The sequence below is a fragment of the Dendrobium catenatum genome, unplaced genomic scaffold, assembly GCF_001605985.2.
Source record: "Dendrobium catenatum unplaced genomic scaffold, ASM160598v2 fragScaff_scaffold_1178, whole genome shotgun sequence".
NCBI classification, from domain to species: Eukaryota; Viridiplantae; Streptophyta; class Magnoliopsida; order Asparagales; family Orchidaceae; genus Dendrobium; species Dendrobium catenatum.
The window spans coordinates 631,744-649,242 of record NW_021319640.1 but is presented as its reverse complement, the minus strand read 5'-3'; the positions used below and the strand labels follow the sequence as shown (position 1 = coordinate 649,242).

The following is a 17,499-nucleotide window of genomic DNA, read 5'->3' as shown; positions in this document are numbered from 1 at the left end:
CGGGGGGGGGGGGGGGCGGCTTTAGTGGTTAGTAGCACAGGATAGAGCATCGTGTAGGAGCGTTCTTAGGCCAACGACATGTACTTTCGCATCTTGCAACTATGAGAGTGTTGGTTTAATTAGATTTAGAAAGGCAATGGTTGGGGGGATGTATAAACGAGCTGCAACAATCACATGGTGTGGATTTTCATTCATAATGGACGTGGAGGAGGGATTGTTTACCCGTAATAGATATAGAGATCTATTCAAGAAGAGGAGATTTATTGGAGACTTGGATGTACACCCTTGCAAAGGTGAGATGAGTTTTTTCACCTGTGAGGGAGTCAACAGAGAGTGGCATACCAATGCAGCTTATAATTTTGGATATGCCCTCCAGGTTCCAACAAGGGTGAGAGAGGTCGTTAATCTTTATCAGAAGGGAGATTTCAGAGAATTCATCTTATTTAGATCAAAATTTTGGTGACCATTTTTGGAGAACAAAGGCTTTAAAAGAATTAAGGGCCCTCGAACCACAACATTTCATAATCTTTAGCTGCCGAAAATTTACGAAGGAAAGAGGGAATGCAGTGAAAGTTTGATTTCATGAGGCAAGAAGGTTTTCCAGTTTAGAGGAGGTGGGTTTTGGTGATGTTGAGGTGGATTTGAAGTTTAAGCGAAAGATTAAAGGTGGGGAAAGTCATCCTGAGGAAAGGAGGAGGGTATGGAGAAGAGAAGAGTTACGCCTCTAGCAGAGCAAGAGGGGAATAGAAGGGGAGAGCAAGATGAGAGCGAGGGCAATGGGCGACTAAGGTTTTTCTCTCTCTCGCCAATGCAATCAAGGGTGTTCAGTTGGCAAGATATTTGCTACTCTAGAATTTGATGAAAAAAATAGATTTTTTTTTTTTTTAATTTGATATAAAATTTAGAGCTAAATCATAGCATGCGTGGAATGTGGGAAGAACGGTCACGTTTTCAAAAGAATACATGAAAGCATATAATACACACAAAAAATTGCATAGGCCTTAAACATGATTTTTTTTTTCATTTTATCTGAATTCTTGAAATAATTTGATGATTTTGCTTATTTTTTTACTAATCCCACTCCTTTCGCTTAATTAGATTATCACTAAGATTTCTAAGAAAATTTCACCATTATCTAATGTGCTTGGCCTACCTACTAAGATGTTGCAACAGCCTCTGCAAACTCCAAGCTGTCCACATAGTTGCCACACTGTTGGTATTTCCTTCCTTTATCGCCGCCTACCTAACATCCTTCCTTCAAACCCTAACTCTCTTTAGGCCGCTCCCCTCTCCTTCCCTCTTTGTCCTTTACGCCCTTTACCTCTTCTACTCCCTCTCCCACCCTCGCCCACAAACTCCTCATCTTTCTCTTCCTCTTTGTCATTCCCTTCTCCCCTCTCCTCGCCATCCATCTCTTCTTCTGCCTCTGCCACCTCTCCCTCCCACTCAACCACATTTTCCATGCGCAATCCCTTCACTTCGACTTTTCCTCCAACCTCTCCATCTGCAATGTCGACATCTCGTTGTACTTCTTCAACTACTCACTTGCCGAGATGTTTGAAATATCTGTCTAGATAACGACCTCACCATCGACATTATCTTCTATAATGCTCTCATCGTCGGCTATGCCAAGGCTAGAAACCTTAAAAACACCCTACACCTCTTTGGCAAAATGCTTCAAGGGGATGCAATCTCAAATGACACCATGATTGCGGCTTATCCCCATTCTGACCAACACATTGACGCATTTGTGGGTTCCGAAAATTCGGCCCCGGCATCCGCCCGCTCGATTTGTTTTTTCTTTTCAGCGAGGGAGTTTTAACAGAATAAGTTCTGGGGTAAATTTTGGAAGGAAAATGGGTTTGTAGATTGGGTTCGTAGATAAGACACTACCCAGATATTTCGCCCTCATTTTGTGAGGACTTTATGATCTGAGTTCTGGTTTCTTATAGGCGCAAGCCCTTATAGTTAATTACCCCTCCCGATAATGAGAGAGAACTTTCGATTAAGGCTAGTCGTCAATCAGATTCGTAGAAATACGTGGTATTTGGCATATAGTAGTAGCAATGAGATTAGGATTTGGAGATTTGAGAATTGGGTTATCTTTTGGAAATTTGGAAAGATTTGAATATTTAGAAAAATTGATATTTAAAACAGAAATTGCACCATCTTGCAATTAAAGCGGATGGTGGGGGAATGGATGATAGACCCGATCAAGATCCCATGTTTCCGTCGTCCCGAGCCATCGTGGTCCCTGATCTTCTTAGTCAGAGGAGGTAGTCGACCCAACCTAACAAATTGATCCTTGTCTGTAGCCATGGGTTGCTTTGTCCAAGGGGGCCTTGTAGACCTGGGATAAATGTTTGTCTAAGGGGACAAATTTGAATCCACCTTAGCTGACAGAGGGCTTTGTGCCCTATCAATCATATCCTATTGATTCATATCTCAAGGATATGATGCCATTAAGGAGCGTATTGACTCTAGCCATAACCGGTATTTCATGGTGCCATTTGGCGGCAAAATCACTCGCTTTAGAGGGCCCTGGGTTATAACCATTTATCCTGCGGTGCCATTTGGTGGAGAACCGTCGGTCAGAGGACACATACCACGTCCTTACTTGCAGGAGATTGTTTCAGAATGGATCCTAGTGATATTTTGGACTAGGCATTTGGCTCTACGTGAGCTGAAGTAGTTTTCAATTTGTCCACCTCGGCAAATTGTTGCGGAGGATGAATGAATTTTGCTTTGAGTGATTGATGGATTATTTCAAATTTAAATATATTGGAATTTATTGGATTTTGGACTTTGAATGAACTTTTGGGAGGCATTTGAAAATGCCTGAAATTAAACCCTCCAGTTGAGATCATCGTTCAACACGGTCATCATCGGGGTGTTTGGGGTCATTTCTCTTTATTGATTGAACCCTATCAACTCGACCAAGTTATTGATCGAGGATCGGGTTTCTCGTAGGCTTCATGTCTTTGTTTGTGAATTTTTTTTATTAAAGGAATTGAAGGCCTGATATGAATGTATAAAATAAATATTTCGGTCAAATTCATGACTGCATATTTATCCGATAATTTGAACCCTATCTACCTCTATTTATCTTCTTATGAGGATCGGGTTTCGTAGGCGTCATGCATTTGTTTAGTGAATTCTTTCGATTATAGGCCTTGAAGGCCTAATATGAATGTATTAAAACAAATACACCGGTCGCCACAACTGTGTATTTGTTTGAGAGTTCAAATCCTGTCGACTTCTATTGATCCGTATAGAAGGATCAAGTTCGAACTTGAATTCATTTGTCAACACGCGCAGCATCCCTAGACGTCACGTGTGTACTAATGACACGCTCGCCGGAGCCCATGCGGGTTATGATTGTATTTACCCCTTTAGTGTACCTATGTGCATACAATTTATGGTGCATGTGCAGGGGTATTTTGAGATATTTGTAAACGCCTTCTGCCCTCTTGCATGGGTATTGCGGGTCCGGTGGCAAACATTATACTTTATGGATGCCTTCTATCTGCTTGTACGAATATTGCAGATCCAGTGGCGTTATGACCTTGATGTTATGAGGCATCTCATCTTGATATTGCCCCCCCCCCCCCTTTCTCATTCACCGGGGAGGTTTCTTTTGGAACTTTGAAGTCCGCTGTTTTGAAAAGAACTTTTGTCAGGATCATCAGTATAGTAGACTTGTTATTTCTGATATTTGTGGATGCAAGCATTATTTCCTTCCTGAGTACAGGATCAAGAAGAAATTTTGGAACACCATGAAGTTTAGTTTGAATTTGCTCAAACATCTCCATTCTGCCATAGGGTGTTCTTTTTTGTATATCGAGTTGCCCTTGTACCCGACATACCCGTAGGCCTTAATCACCATTGTCGTAGGTGATATTTGTACTTGTGTCCACAATGGTTCGTTGTGCTTATGATATACACATTATTTTTATCCTCAAGTATTCATTTGCAGGGGACCGTTGTATCCACTACGATCTCCCAGAAGTGTTTGTAGGAGAGCCGTTGTCCCTAAAACATATCCACCTTTCACCAATCTCAGGTGGACTGGCGTACTTGCTTGCAAGGATGAATCTTCTACTATCAATTGAAAATGTTGCCTTCTTCAATCAACATGCGTTGTTTCTAGTGTTGTTGTAGTCTCCTTACATATGTTTGTAAGATAAATCACCATATCTTCATTTGCATGCCATTTATGTTTGAAGACTTTTTACCACTAGTCCTTTGCTTGTATCAAATGCTTGTGTTCATTTGAGAACATAGAATTTTCACATTTTTAAGAGCATTAAGTTCGAATTCCTTGCATTCCGCATTGAGTTCAACTGTAGTTCAAAGTTCTCTGTATTTATTTCTTTTGAATTCAAGTCCCAATTCAGGTGTACAAGTTCAAGTGCTCGTTCAGAGTCTTCTAAAGTCCTTGCAAGTTCAATTGAGTACTCAATTTGGTTTGAATTCAGCTCCAATTTGATTTCATTTCATTTGGATTAGAGTTTGAGTCAGGTCCTTGTTATCACTTTGATTCCAAGTTCTTAACACATTTTGTTCATATTGGATTCAATTCATTTAAGTTCATTTTCATAGGTCCCCTACTCGTGTTCAATCAAGTTCAACGGTTCACAGTCATTGTTCATTAGAGTCCAAGTCCTTATTCTCTTGAGTTCAAACAGGTCCAAGTCGAGTAATATTTCACACGAAATTTCGACCGCCTCCCGGCGTCTCCCCCGTTTAGGGAAAAACTACGGAGAACTGGGCCTTTTCCACCACGCGCAATAAAGGCGTGCATGGTAGGTGCCCTCTTCGAGAACACCGAGGCCGTGTAAAGTCTTTGTCCCACAACGCGCAATAAAGGCGTCCATGGGTCTTCGGTGCCTGTTACAAGAAAATAGCAATTTTCTTTCCCACCGTCCGAGAGTACTTATGAATGACCCTATCTCGTCGTGGGTGCCGCACCGGGGTCCCATCCCACCACGCGCAATAAAGGCGTGTATAGGCGGTTTGCTGGTGCACCACGAACGCCGGAGTAGAGTTTAGGTGATTTCACGCCTCGTCATAGGCGTCGCACCGGGGTCCCATCCCACCATGCGCAATAAAGACGTGTATAGGCGGTTAGCCGGCTCGTCGCACACACCGAGGGCAGGGTTTCGAAGGCCGAGGGGTTGCTCGCCTACGTCGTCGTAGGTGTCACACCGGGTTCCCTCCTACCACGCTCAACAAAGGCGTAAATAGGTGGTTTGCTGGCTCGACACGCATGACGAGGCAGGAGGGCGGTGGGTCGCTCGCTTACCTCATCGTAGGTGTCGCACCGGGTTCCCTCCTACCACGCTCAATAAAGGTGTGCATAGGTGGTCTGCCGGCCCGACACACACACGTGAAATAATAATAATAATTATTATTATTATTATAACAAATAAAAATAAAATACCTATACCTAAAGAGCTCGATCACTGGAGCAGAGGGGTAGAAAGTCTGAAGGTGTCAGATTAAGGAGATGGAGGTCGGGTATAGGTGAGGTTCGGCTAGATGAACAGAGCAACTAAATGGATCTTCAGCTACTATGAAGTTTCGATCGGCCTTGGAGGAAGACCGAGTATGGGAAGAAGAGGTATGGAAGAGGCTTCGGCTAGGTCATGAGGAGGGGAGAATAGGAGTATGCGTTGGCTAGGTAGAGAGGAATCTCTCTCTCTCTCTCTCTCTCTCTCTCTGGACGAATGAATCGGGAGATGGAGGTGTTGGGTTGGAGGCGACTTGGGCTTAGAGGTGGAGTTTGAACTTCGGGAGTCCTGCAAATGGGAGGAGACGGAATGGTCTTCGGCTAGGGATTCGTAGAAGACCGGATAGAGGAGGAAGGAAATGCCATGGGGTTTTTGAAGGCTATGGGAGGACATCCGAGAGAAGAGCCATGGAGGGTGTTTGGTCGCGTGATGAGCGTGGAAGGAGCGAAGTCGTGTGTGTATATCAGCCGAAGAAGTGAGACCTCTCTCCAATTTTAACAACGCAAATGAGCGAGAGTTTCGCATATGGGAGAAAAGACATGAGTTCGGCGCCGCTGCAAAGGAAAGGACGACTGTGGAAGTGATGAGAGCAGCGATTTGGGTGAGATTTTGCCACAGGTAATGATTTTGAGCCCCTTTTTTATTTGTTTTGCCTTTTTGCTTTTTGGTTATGGTATGGAGGTCAACAGCATTACAGCTATTTGATAAGATAGTTCATCTCTCTCCTACATGTAGATAGGAGAATTAAACCTAGAAAAGTCGTTCAGGATTACATTAGAAGGAATAGGGACGAGCTCAGTGTTTCACTCTTAACAAGGCTTGTGGACATGCACACCAAATGTGGTGAAATCAACCTTGCACTCAATCTTCGATGGAAGTTCAAGTAGAAATCGTTTCACTTGGAACTCCATTATAGTTGGTTTAATAATGCACGTGTATGGAAAGCTTTTATTTGATTACTTCCACGAGATGAGAGCTGATAGAGTTATGTCAGATGGCATCGCCATCTTGGGTGGTCTGGTGGCTTGTGGTCATTCTAGGTTTGTAGAGACTAAAAGAAGGGTGTTTGGTGATATGGAGAGAGTGTTTGGAGTGAGGATTGAGTTAAAGTATTATGGATGCATGACTAACTTGTTTATGATTGAGAAAGTGATGGAGATGATTAAGGAGATGTTGATGAAGGGAGATGTAAATGTTTGGAGGGGAGTGCTATCTGGTTGTCGAATTCATTGTAAAATTGTTGAGGTTGAGGTAAGGAAACAGGTGGAGATTAATCCAAGGGAACATGGGTTAATTCGATTATGGAAATGATTTATGTAGATACAAGATGGAAAGATGCGGAAAGATTAGGAAGATCTTGGATTCTAGAAAAGTGAAGAAGAATATTGGCTTTAGTTTGGTTCAATTGCTATAATGATAATATTATTCAAATCTCGCATATTTGTATATCTAATATACTGGTTAAAACATTAGAACTAAAAATCTCATATATTTTATGCATTTTAAGACTAACTCATTCATTTTTTTATATATTATGTACTTGGTAGTTAAATTATGTAATAAGATTTTCACATTTCTAATAAATTGTTTTGCGATATCTTGTAAAATTATAGAATTGTTTATGTATTTGAGGTTATTATTTCAAAATTTGAAGAACTATATATTTTTCTTAAGGTTTTGCGATAATCATCAAATTATGTTTTGCTATTTTGAATCATTTAATATAAATGGTTCAAAAAATCAGATTAATGTGAATATTGATTGATTGGTAATTGAGGTTACATTAATCTTAGTGGTTCATCACTTTTTATAAATACATATATATTGTCATTCCATCCATATGAATACATCACTTAATTTAAAAATCATTAAATTAAATTTTATTTGCATACTTATATTCAGGTGATCATCCTTTTTTCCCTTAATTCAAGGCTCCATTAAATTCCCATCTATAAGTGATAAGGTTTATAAAAAGGTCAATTGTTGATATTTGTTCTTATGGGTTGACAACGGACTATAAATCCACCATAAGCGTTCATTTTGTGCAAGTCGTATGATACCAATTAATATGATCTTATTCAACCTTCAAAAACAGGATAGACACGTTTACTCTGATCAAAGAGGGCAAAAATCAAAGGAAAATTTTTGCTTAGCATGAGCTTTTCCGAGCAACTATTTAGAGTATTATGATTCAATTGAGGAATTTATTTCTTCATAGCCTTGCGTTACCCACAAACAAACCAATCACAGTTAACATGATCTTCCTATGATTGCAAATCAAAGTAGAAATGCTTTATTACTTCTTAGGGTATTTTAAGTCTGCGTGTGAGGGGAGTCGATAAAGGAAAGGAGTTGAACTTCAAACAAGATGATGAAATTTGTTAAACTCAGAATAATAAAAGGAATTGCCAAAGTGGAATGGATTACTTACCTCCACATCACAACTTCTAATCATGCATGGCTCAACTTTAATCATACAGAAGCAAAGCAATTATGACATTTTGAACAATCCAATCTTCAAACCAAATCCTTCAAAATTTTTTCAGCTTTATTCTTGAGACGATCGTCCTTTCTGACTATGTTGAGAAGCAATCCTTTAAACCTATCTAACTCCATTTCTGTGATACCTGGATGCCCACAAATCTTACTGAATAGTTCAAGTGTCTGCTCCTTAGCATTCAATTCTCCCCTTTCAAGCACCTCAAGTATTGGTGTTGCACCATGGCTCTCTACAATGGTGGTCGCAGCTCCAATAAAACTGCAACCAGGATCAAACAATGTGTCAAGTGCCGCCAAAGCGGCTTCAGTCAAACCAAACTCCATAGTTTTCATCATCTCTATCAATGGCTTCACTGCCTTATCCATTACAAGGCAGATGGAACGCTGTTGTGAGCAGCTGGATTTATGAACAGGACAACCATCTACTTCCTTCACCGACATTCTTATGTTAACAAGACGGCGACGGCCAAAGTGCGAAGATTGAGATGAGCTGGGTTCTAATGATGAATCGGTAGTGCACCGAGATAGATGAGAAAGAATCATGGCGACTCGCTGCTTGGCAAGAGTGCTGCCAGTCGAGAGAGTTTCAATTAGATCAGTTCGTAGAAGATTACAGGCTTTTTTCTGAAACTTTGGATTGGATTGGGATTGTTTTACGCAATGTAACAATACTCCGAAAGCATTCTCTAACAACAAATAGGATATATTTGAATGAGTTATTAGAGCATGGATGGATTTCAGCACAGCTGAGTTCAGCAGCAACTTATTTATGCATTTGTCATTAGCAGGAAGATGAATGAGGATGCTGGCCGCAGCAGCATATAGCTCTTCATCAATCCGTTTCTCAGTGAGCAAAGCTATAAGGGAACTAACTATTGATTCTTTGGAAGGTGAAGAGGGGAAAACTATATGATGGTTTCCTGCAAAGTAGGATATTAGCTTCAGTGCATTAACTTTGACCTGGTTGTTTTGATCCAGAATAATGGCAGAGAAGAAAAAGCTCATTGCATGATGATCAGAAACTATCCACTCTCCTGTTGCAGCAGAGTTCTGAGCCATAACGAGGAGAAGGCGAAGCAGTGAGATTTGGTCCGCCGGAGCCGAGGTTGTGACCTGGTTAATTATGTCTTGTATGCCATTTGAGGAGAAGAGAGACTGCAAGCCAGGATGGCTGGGTTGAGACGTCTGAATGAGTAAAATCAGAATCTCTAGTGCTTTCTGTTTCAATTCCTCCTCAACAGTTTTGCTATTTATGAGACAGAGTAGAGCAGGAACGGCACATTCATTTTTGAGGAAGCAAGTCCTTAGTTCATTGAAAGCTATGAACTGTTTGATGCATTTGAGGGATGCCATTTTGCCAGACGGATAGTGGCAGCTGAGCATCTCAGTTAAATGAACAATTAATTGCTCATTTTCTAAGTTCCTCGCATAAGTTTCTGATAGTTGAATCTGTGCTAGTTCTTCTGCCATATAAGCTCTGATCTCATCGGAAATGTCTGCTTAAATAAAAACAGAAAAAGAGCATTACTAAGCAATGGGAGTAAGGAAGCTTGTGGAATGTGTTTATCAGTGTGTTGGCTCTGGAAGGCAAACATTGGTTGATGTGATCGAGGAAGGAATGGTTTCAGGAGGTTCGTTAAATAGTTGATACAACAAGTCATTTCACCTTTTCTTAAGGACATAATATACTCATGATTAGAAACTTTTTATAGATGAAAGCTCCAATGATCCGTTACAAGAAAAATAGCTCAAAAGACAATTATGCATTAACAAAAAATTAAATTTATAGAAAAAACAAGATGAATTAATTTTGTCTTAAGAAACTCATAATTTTAAGCATTGTCATATAGTAGTAGACGAAGACATTATCACTCTTTACATAACTGTGTTATAGTTTCTAAAATGGTCTCGTAATTTATACAGAACAAAAAAAAAAGCTACGTTTTTTTATACAAAATGTTATCTTGTGCTTGAATAATTGTCTTGCACTCGTGAATCATTCTTCAATCAAGAGATTGGGATTTAATGTTTTCCATAATTATCCTTCCAATCACAGGATCAATTAAGGATAGTTTGAGAGCTTTAAATTAGATTTTACCGTGATGGATTCCATTCACGCTGACAGACTGCAAGAAAAAAAAAATTCAAAGGACTCCGCTCTTATGCACAAAAGTAGATGAGTTTGATGGCTTTAAATAGGGGTTATATGGGTCTAGATGATGTCAAACATAATATAATTTTATGATTCTATCATTTCTATGTTTGTTAGAAGGCCGTAGTCTAAATAGTCTGAGGACAATGGCATTTATGTTTTGAATTTAGAGATCTTTATCAGTAATTATAAACTACATTATCCAAGAAGACCATAAAAAAAGGGTACAAAAACTTACCTAGGAGGCAAAATTCGTGACAGACCTCAACTAATAAAGGTTTTATTCCATGCCAAAATGTCATACGACTCACAATTTCAAATATATTGCCAGCGGGGAACGTAGGAGTTTGGAAATGTGCTCTAGTTAGCATGGTTTAGGAGCTCATTGACCGACCAAATCAATGCTTTGCACTTGATCCGAACAAGTATATTATTTTTCTCTGTGATATATGATTACATTGGTATAACACTGATTTCTTTCATAAATTTTATCCAGATTTAACTTAAATGCTCGTGGCTAGGCTGAGCCTTAATGTAGATGACGTAGATGAGTGATAGCTCTTTCAACGCAACAAATGTTTATTATTTAATTTTTAATTGTTTTTTACCTTTTTTATGATTCATAGGAAGATAAATATTATGTGCATTCAAAAAACTAAATGGGTTGGAGAGCCTATAGAGATTGATAGTTTAGGATTTAAACTTTGGTATTCGGATATGAGTCGTATTGGAAATAGTGTAGATGTTATTATAGATAAGAGTTTGAAGGATAATGTTATTAAAATTAATATAATTGGAGATATAATTATAACTTTAAAGATTGTTGTTGATGATAAGATTGTTAATATTATAAGTGCTTATATTCCTGAAGTAGGTTTGGAAATGAGTTTAAAATTAAAATTTTGGAAAGACTTAAAACAATTAATACAAAAGATGCCTCTTGACGAAACAATTTTTATTATAAAAGATTTAAATGAACATGTTGATAGAGAGATAGATGATTTTAAAAGCATTCATGGTGGTCATAAATTTGGAACGACAAATGAAGGTGGTAAGACTATATTAGATTTTTTTTAGCTTATGATTTTTTAATTGGTAATATCTTATTTAGCAAAAGGGATGAGCATCTCATCACTTACAAAATGAATCCAGTAAAAATTAGATTGATTATTTTCTTATAAGAAAATTAGATCATTTAGATTGCAAAGATTGTAAAATTATTTCGAGTGAAATTTATGTATCCAACATCGATTATTAGTTTTGGATTTTAAGATAGAGGGGCAAAAAATAAAAAAATAAAGTAAAATAATATTCTAGGATTAAATGAAGGCATTTAAAGAATATTAATAAAAATATTTTTTAGAATAAGATTTTAGATCTAAAATTTTGTCTATCCATGAGGATGCTAATGTTATGTGGGAAAAAATGACTAGTGATATTAAGAATATTGCAAAAGATGCATGGAATATCAAAGGAAAAAGTTTCTAATAGTAAAAATACTTAGTGGTGGAATCCAAATGTACAAGAAAAGATAAAAATAAAGAAAATTTATTATAAAAATTGATTTAGACGTAAAAATTCTAATAATTGGGAAAGATATAAAGAGGCACATAAGGAATCTAAGAAAGCAATATGCGATACAAAAATCTTAGTTTTTAATGATTTATATAATAAATTAGATCCTAATGAGGGAGAAATATATATGTATAAGTTAGCCAAACAAAGAGATAAGAGTAATAAGGATTTAGTTCAACTAAAGTATATTAAAGATGAAGATCAAAAAGTACTTTTCTTAAAAGATAATATTTAACAAAGATGGATGAGATATTTGCTAAACTTTTTAATGAAGAATGTGAATTATAATTGACTTTAGTGACCTTTGCACCCTAAATGAAAATAAAGATTTATGATTTATCGGCGTATTAGTAAAAGCGAAATTAGAGAGGTTTTAAATAAAATGAAGTGTGGAAAGCTGTAGGACCTGATGCTATTCCAATAGAAAGTGTGGAAATGTTTAGGAGATCAAGGAATTTCTTGACTTACTAATATTTTAATATTGTTTTGAAGACTAAAAAGATGCTAGATGAGTAGAGAATAAGTGTGTTAACTCATATTTTTAAAAATAAATGTGATGCAGAAGATTGTGTGAATTATAGAGGAATTAAGTTAATTTGTCATACTTTAAAACTATGGGAGCAAGTTATGGAGCGCAGGTTGCGGTGTGATACTGAAGTTTCTCAAAATCGATTTGGATTCATGTCGGGTAGATCTATTATTGAAGCCATACATTTATTGAGAGGTTTGATGGAGAAATATAGAGAGAATAAGGATGATCTACATATGATATTTATCGATTTAGATAAAGCATATGATAAAGTTCCAAAAGAAGTGCTATGGAGAGTACTTGGAAAGAAAGGAGTTAATAATGCTTATATTCAAATCATTAAAGATATGTATGCAAGAGCTATTAACTGTGTTCAAACACAAGGTGGTTTGACCAAGTATTTTCCTATTTCGATTGGATTACATTAAGGATCAACCTTAAGCCCATATCTTTTTTACTTTAGTCATGAATGTTCTCACTAGACATTTGCAAGAGAAAGTACCTTAATGTATGCTTTTTGCTGATGATATCCTTCTTGTCGATAAGACTAGAGAGGGAGTTGAAGGTAACTTGAATTATGGAGGTCAACCTTAGATTCTGAAGGTTTTCTCTTATAATGCACATACATGAACATAGCGACACAGATATGACACAAAACGAACACACGACACGTCAATTATTGAAAATATAGGACACGGATATAGGTTAAAAAAGGTATTATAGTTTTTATATTTTAAAAATAGTGCATAAAAAATTAAATAAGTATAATTTAAAAAATTAAGTCATTTAATTAGAATTTATGCTTAAAATAATTAATATTAGGATGTCTTGAGTCGGACGTCAATATTGTTTATCAGTCATTTAGAGAGTAGATGAAAATACCTTCACCGCCAATAAAAATGAAAATGAGAATATTCGATGAAAGGGGTATTAAGTGCGGGTGATTGATTTGATGTTGTGAATAGGAAATAAAAATTTAGTTTATATATTTTAAATACAAGAAATTATATTTTTTAAAAATCATAAAATATTTAAGATACGCATGTCGGACACACGTGTCCAATTTGTATTTAATATTTTTTTAATCAGACACATTTTCGACGTGTCCGACATATGTCAGAGTGTTGGATGCGTGTTGAATAGGATACGAGTTAGATACTGCAGACCTCTTTCAGGAGAAAAGTCAATGCATCATAAGTTTTCGCTTGAGTAGATCTAAAACTGAATATATGGAGTGTAATTTTAGTAGTAATAAACTTGGTGAGGGGATTGTCACTTTGGGCGATCAAGTTATTAATAAGAGTACATGTTTTAGATATCTTGGATCTATTGTTCAAAGTGATGATGAAATAGATGGGGATATTATCAGCAAAATTTAAGTTAGATGGTTGAAATGGAGGAATGCATCGGGCTTGTTGTTTGATAGAAAAGTCCCCCTCAAACTTAAGGGAAAACTCTATAAGATGGAGGTGAGACCTACAATGCTTTGTGATGTCGAATGTTGGCCATTAAAAGAGAAGCATAATACTAAGTTAAGTGTTGCAGAGATGAGGATGCATAGGTGGATGAGTGGCTTTACTCTTAGAGAAAGGATACGAAATGAGCATAATCGTGAAAAGGTTGGAGTAGCTTCAATGGAAGATAAGATTAGAGAGAGTAGCCATAGATGATTTGGTCACATAAAACGGCAGCCTTCCAATGACCCGGTTAGGAAAGTAGAGGTATTAGATTTGAATTATGTTAAGAAATGTAGAGGTAGACCTGAAAAGGCTTATTTATAGAATATTAAAAATGATCTATCCTTATTAGATTTAAATGAGAATTTGACTCTAACAGGGCATAATGGAGAAAAATGATTCATGTAGCCGACCCCACATAGTGGAATAAAGGTTTGATGTTGTTGATGTTGTAGATGATCTCGTCACGCTACGCTTGCATAACGAACGGTTCCCATTTGGCACCAATTCCAAACTCAGCCCTAAGAAGATTGGTCATTTTCCAGTCAAGAGCCAAATTAACACAACACCTACATTATCAATCTTCCTACATGTTTAATGTGTATGATATCTAACATATCATTCTTATGACGTCTCCTCCACGGCAATCGCATCTGAGACGATGCTCTTCAGAAGCAGGGAGACCTGATGTGGACCATCTTATCCTCGACATAACTTATCCATTGATTTCCTCCCCACTTCCCTTATTCCCTAGTGTTATTCCATTTATGTTATGACAAGTACCATGACCCCTTTTTTTTTCTTTAGCTTATTAAAGAATAGTCAAATTATCTCTAAAAATATATACTCTCTTGTAATTAGAGGAGGTCATATAGAAGAATATACTACTGCTTAAGTTTATTGTTTCATTGTTTCCATGCTAGTTGTTCTCTGTTTTGGTTGCTACACCAGGAAGAGGTAACGTCATAGCAATGGTTTGATGTAGATTATTGTGTCTTGTTTTCTTCCTAAAAAAATTTTCATACTAATACCTTAAATTTATAGAGAGTAGAGGGGTTACCCATTCTTCCAAATTAATATGAGGCTAACATATGAGAGGGTGTCCGAGATTATTTTGAGAAAATTTTGGGTGCGGCCAAATACCTTGGGTCCTTCTCACCATGGCGACCATTCCATCCAATCTTCAAACGATGAGGCTTGTGGCTGACCCAAACAAATTGAAGAATGTCCATCATTGAACTTATGACTATTTTATCACACTGATTTGGGTTTCTAGTATGAACTAGCGTCATCATCACACCGCATCAACCTATATGGCGTAATTGACCCATCCTATGGTTGTCATCATTGCTATTTTGCGTAGGACATTATTATTGGTAAGCAATATAAAAACATTGCTGGAACTCACCTTGAGAATTGAATTGCACCAAGAACGGAGTGAAGAACCCAAACTTGGCCATCATAACAGTAGATTTGATATCAATGGTGAGGTTCTCCAGCACCTTACGTGCCATTTCTGCTACAGGAGAGCTTGGCTTGTCTAAAAACGAGATCAAGATGTGACTGGAGTATGGAATTCCTTCAATCTTTCCAGCAACAACCTTGTTTCTGGAGAGCTCCAGCAACACAGCAACAGCATTTGGCTCCGTCATACTATGTTTCAAAAGGCATTTGATCACTCCCCTTTTGCCTATTTTTTCCTGCAGCAGACAACAGAAAATTTCATTATTCATGCATGGAGAATCAAATTTTGAAAGAAAAAACACTAATAGCATTCACGGAGAGTTAATTACTCGCCTTGTTCTCATCTGAAAAGCGAGCAATCAGAAGCAGGCATTGCAGCACCGTGGAAGTATTTTCTGAACTGTCATTCATCAAGAGCTCTGCAAGCTTTGGAACAAGTTTGCAGGAGCTATCCGTGGCTGCACTGACGCAACTTGGAATCTTAATCATCAGATCATGCAGGTCACCAATTGCTCGGTTGGTGTCCTCCATGTTATCTAGGGTAATTTTTGCAGCCGTGTCTATAAACTTCTTCTTCGCATTCCTTTCCGCATTGGTTCGTTCTTCCCGTCTCTTCCACTCTAATATAGAGTTGCGAAGCGTGGAGTTCGATGTGAGTTCCAAATTCCCAGACGAAGAAAGCTCCTTGCTACAAAGAGGGCATAAATTTTGCCCCGCGTGGAAATAGTCCTCTATTGCTTTCTTCTCAAAGCTATGGTCGCAGGACACAGATACTGGATCCTCCAGAACCTCCCCAGTTAAGGGGCATAAGAAGAAGGAGCTTGGTGGTAACTGCTGGTACGAATCTGTATGCGGTCTATCACCTTCTTCTTGGACTTGGATCTGAAAAGGCAAAGGGCAGACGCTGCTGCTTGCGATACCTTTTGGCCTAGCAACCCTAAACCCTAAACTAGGCGAAGTTTGATGTTGATTCCCGCTGTTCTCAGAGACGTACTGGTCGAGACTAGAGAGGATTGCATTGGTGTTAGTCGAAAGCTTAAGCTGTATGGATTCAATACCGTGAATAATGGCGTCGGCAGCTTCTTTGATGTTTAGGGCTGTGTTGATTTCAGTGAGTGGGAGGAGCTGTAGAACGGCGTAGATCTCCTTGGAAGATTGATTCAACTTAGAGACAACGGAGCGGTATCTGAAGGGCCGGGATAGACGGTTTCTGGATTTGTACCCATCGATGACTTCCCGAGCTTTGTTGACCTCGGTTTCCATTCTCAGTAGCAAGCCGACTGAATTGGTAGTTGCGGGCTGTGATTGAAGCTTGCGGATAAGTTCTCTGACATGAATCATGAACCCGGCATATCGATGGAGGATATCCTCCTCGTGCTGGATTGTCTCAGCTGAGGCGATTAGGTCTGATAGCCCTTCGAATACTTTCTTGAGAGCCTCATCCCTTCCATTAGTTAGGAAGTCCATCCCGATCTGCTCTCTGTACTAGGTCTAGACCCCTGAATGAAGAACGGAATATCGAGATTTGGAGAGAGAAATGGAGAAAAAGAGAGCCGCCAGGCGCCAGTATAGACAGACGAGCGAATGGAGTGGAAAAGAGTAGACGCGGTAATGTGATTACGGGTAACGATAGAGGATTACGCGCCTGAGTTAAAAATAAGGGGCGAAAATTTACGATATTCAATCATTGTGAGATTTGCGGTAAAAGGTTTACTGTAAATTAAACAAACGCTTTTAATCTTCAAAGTCGTTAAAAGTCAGTTCAAACAGAAGCTATTACATATTTTAATTAGATGACCAATCGTTTGAATTGAGGAAAGACGGTCAATTCTATCAGATGATTTTTTTTTTTGAATGATCCTTTTGAATTCTTTATTTGAGATAGCAGTCATAGATTACATGGATTACATGGCTCTGAAATTGTTTCTGGTAGGGTTGTGCCCTAAAGAAATATTATTGTAATATATTTTCTATGAAAATAAATATTTAAAGACAAGTTTAGCATGTTTCGATATTATCATTTGATATAATATTTTTGTTCCATGATTATTTATACAATCATAATTCAGTATATAATTATATACAAGAGGATTGAATTATGGATAATAATCAAAACAAGTTCATAATTATTAATTATAGTTGGAATCTATGATTAAATATTATTAGTACGGTTCATCAACATTAAGAATGGAATAATCTTATCCAGATTATTCGATATGGAGATATTAAGGATGGATGTACTTTATATAATATGATTATATAGAACTGGACCAGATAAATTTTGAATTCTCTAATAAATTCTGTTTTAAT

The 17,499-nt window shown here is 37.8% G+C and overlaps 1 protein-coding gene across 6 annotated transcripts in view; it reads right to left on the bottom strand.

Annotated features, from left to right (window-relative positions):
* LOC110115210 (U-box domain-containing protein 44) overlaps positions 1–16,801 on the bottom strand; it is a 21,917-nt gene extending 5,116 nt beyond the window's left edge. For 5 of the 6 annotated variants that reach the window (XR_003702175.1, XR_003702176.1, XR_003702177.1 and 2 more), the window contains exons 1-3: positions 15,523–16,801; positions 15,134–15,425; positions 7,945–9,508 (exon numbers count right to left, since the gene is read on the bottom strand). Coding sequence is in view for 1 of the 6 variants with exons in the window: in XM_020848384.2 (XP_020704043.1) it covers positions 8,031–9,508; positions 15,134–15,425; positions 15,523–16,656 (2,904 nt within the window). In the remaining 5 variants the exon portion in view is untranslated. Of the gene's footprint in view, positions 1–7,780; positions 9,509–15,133; positions 15,426–15,522 lie in introns of those variants that run through there. The other variant, XM_020848384.2, reaches the window with a different exon arrangement.
* Between the last annotated feature and the right edge of the window lie 698 nt (positions 16,802–17,499).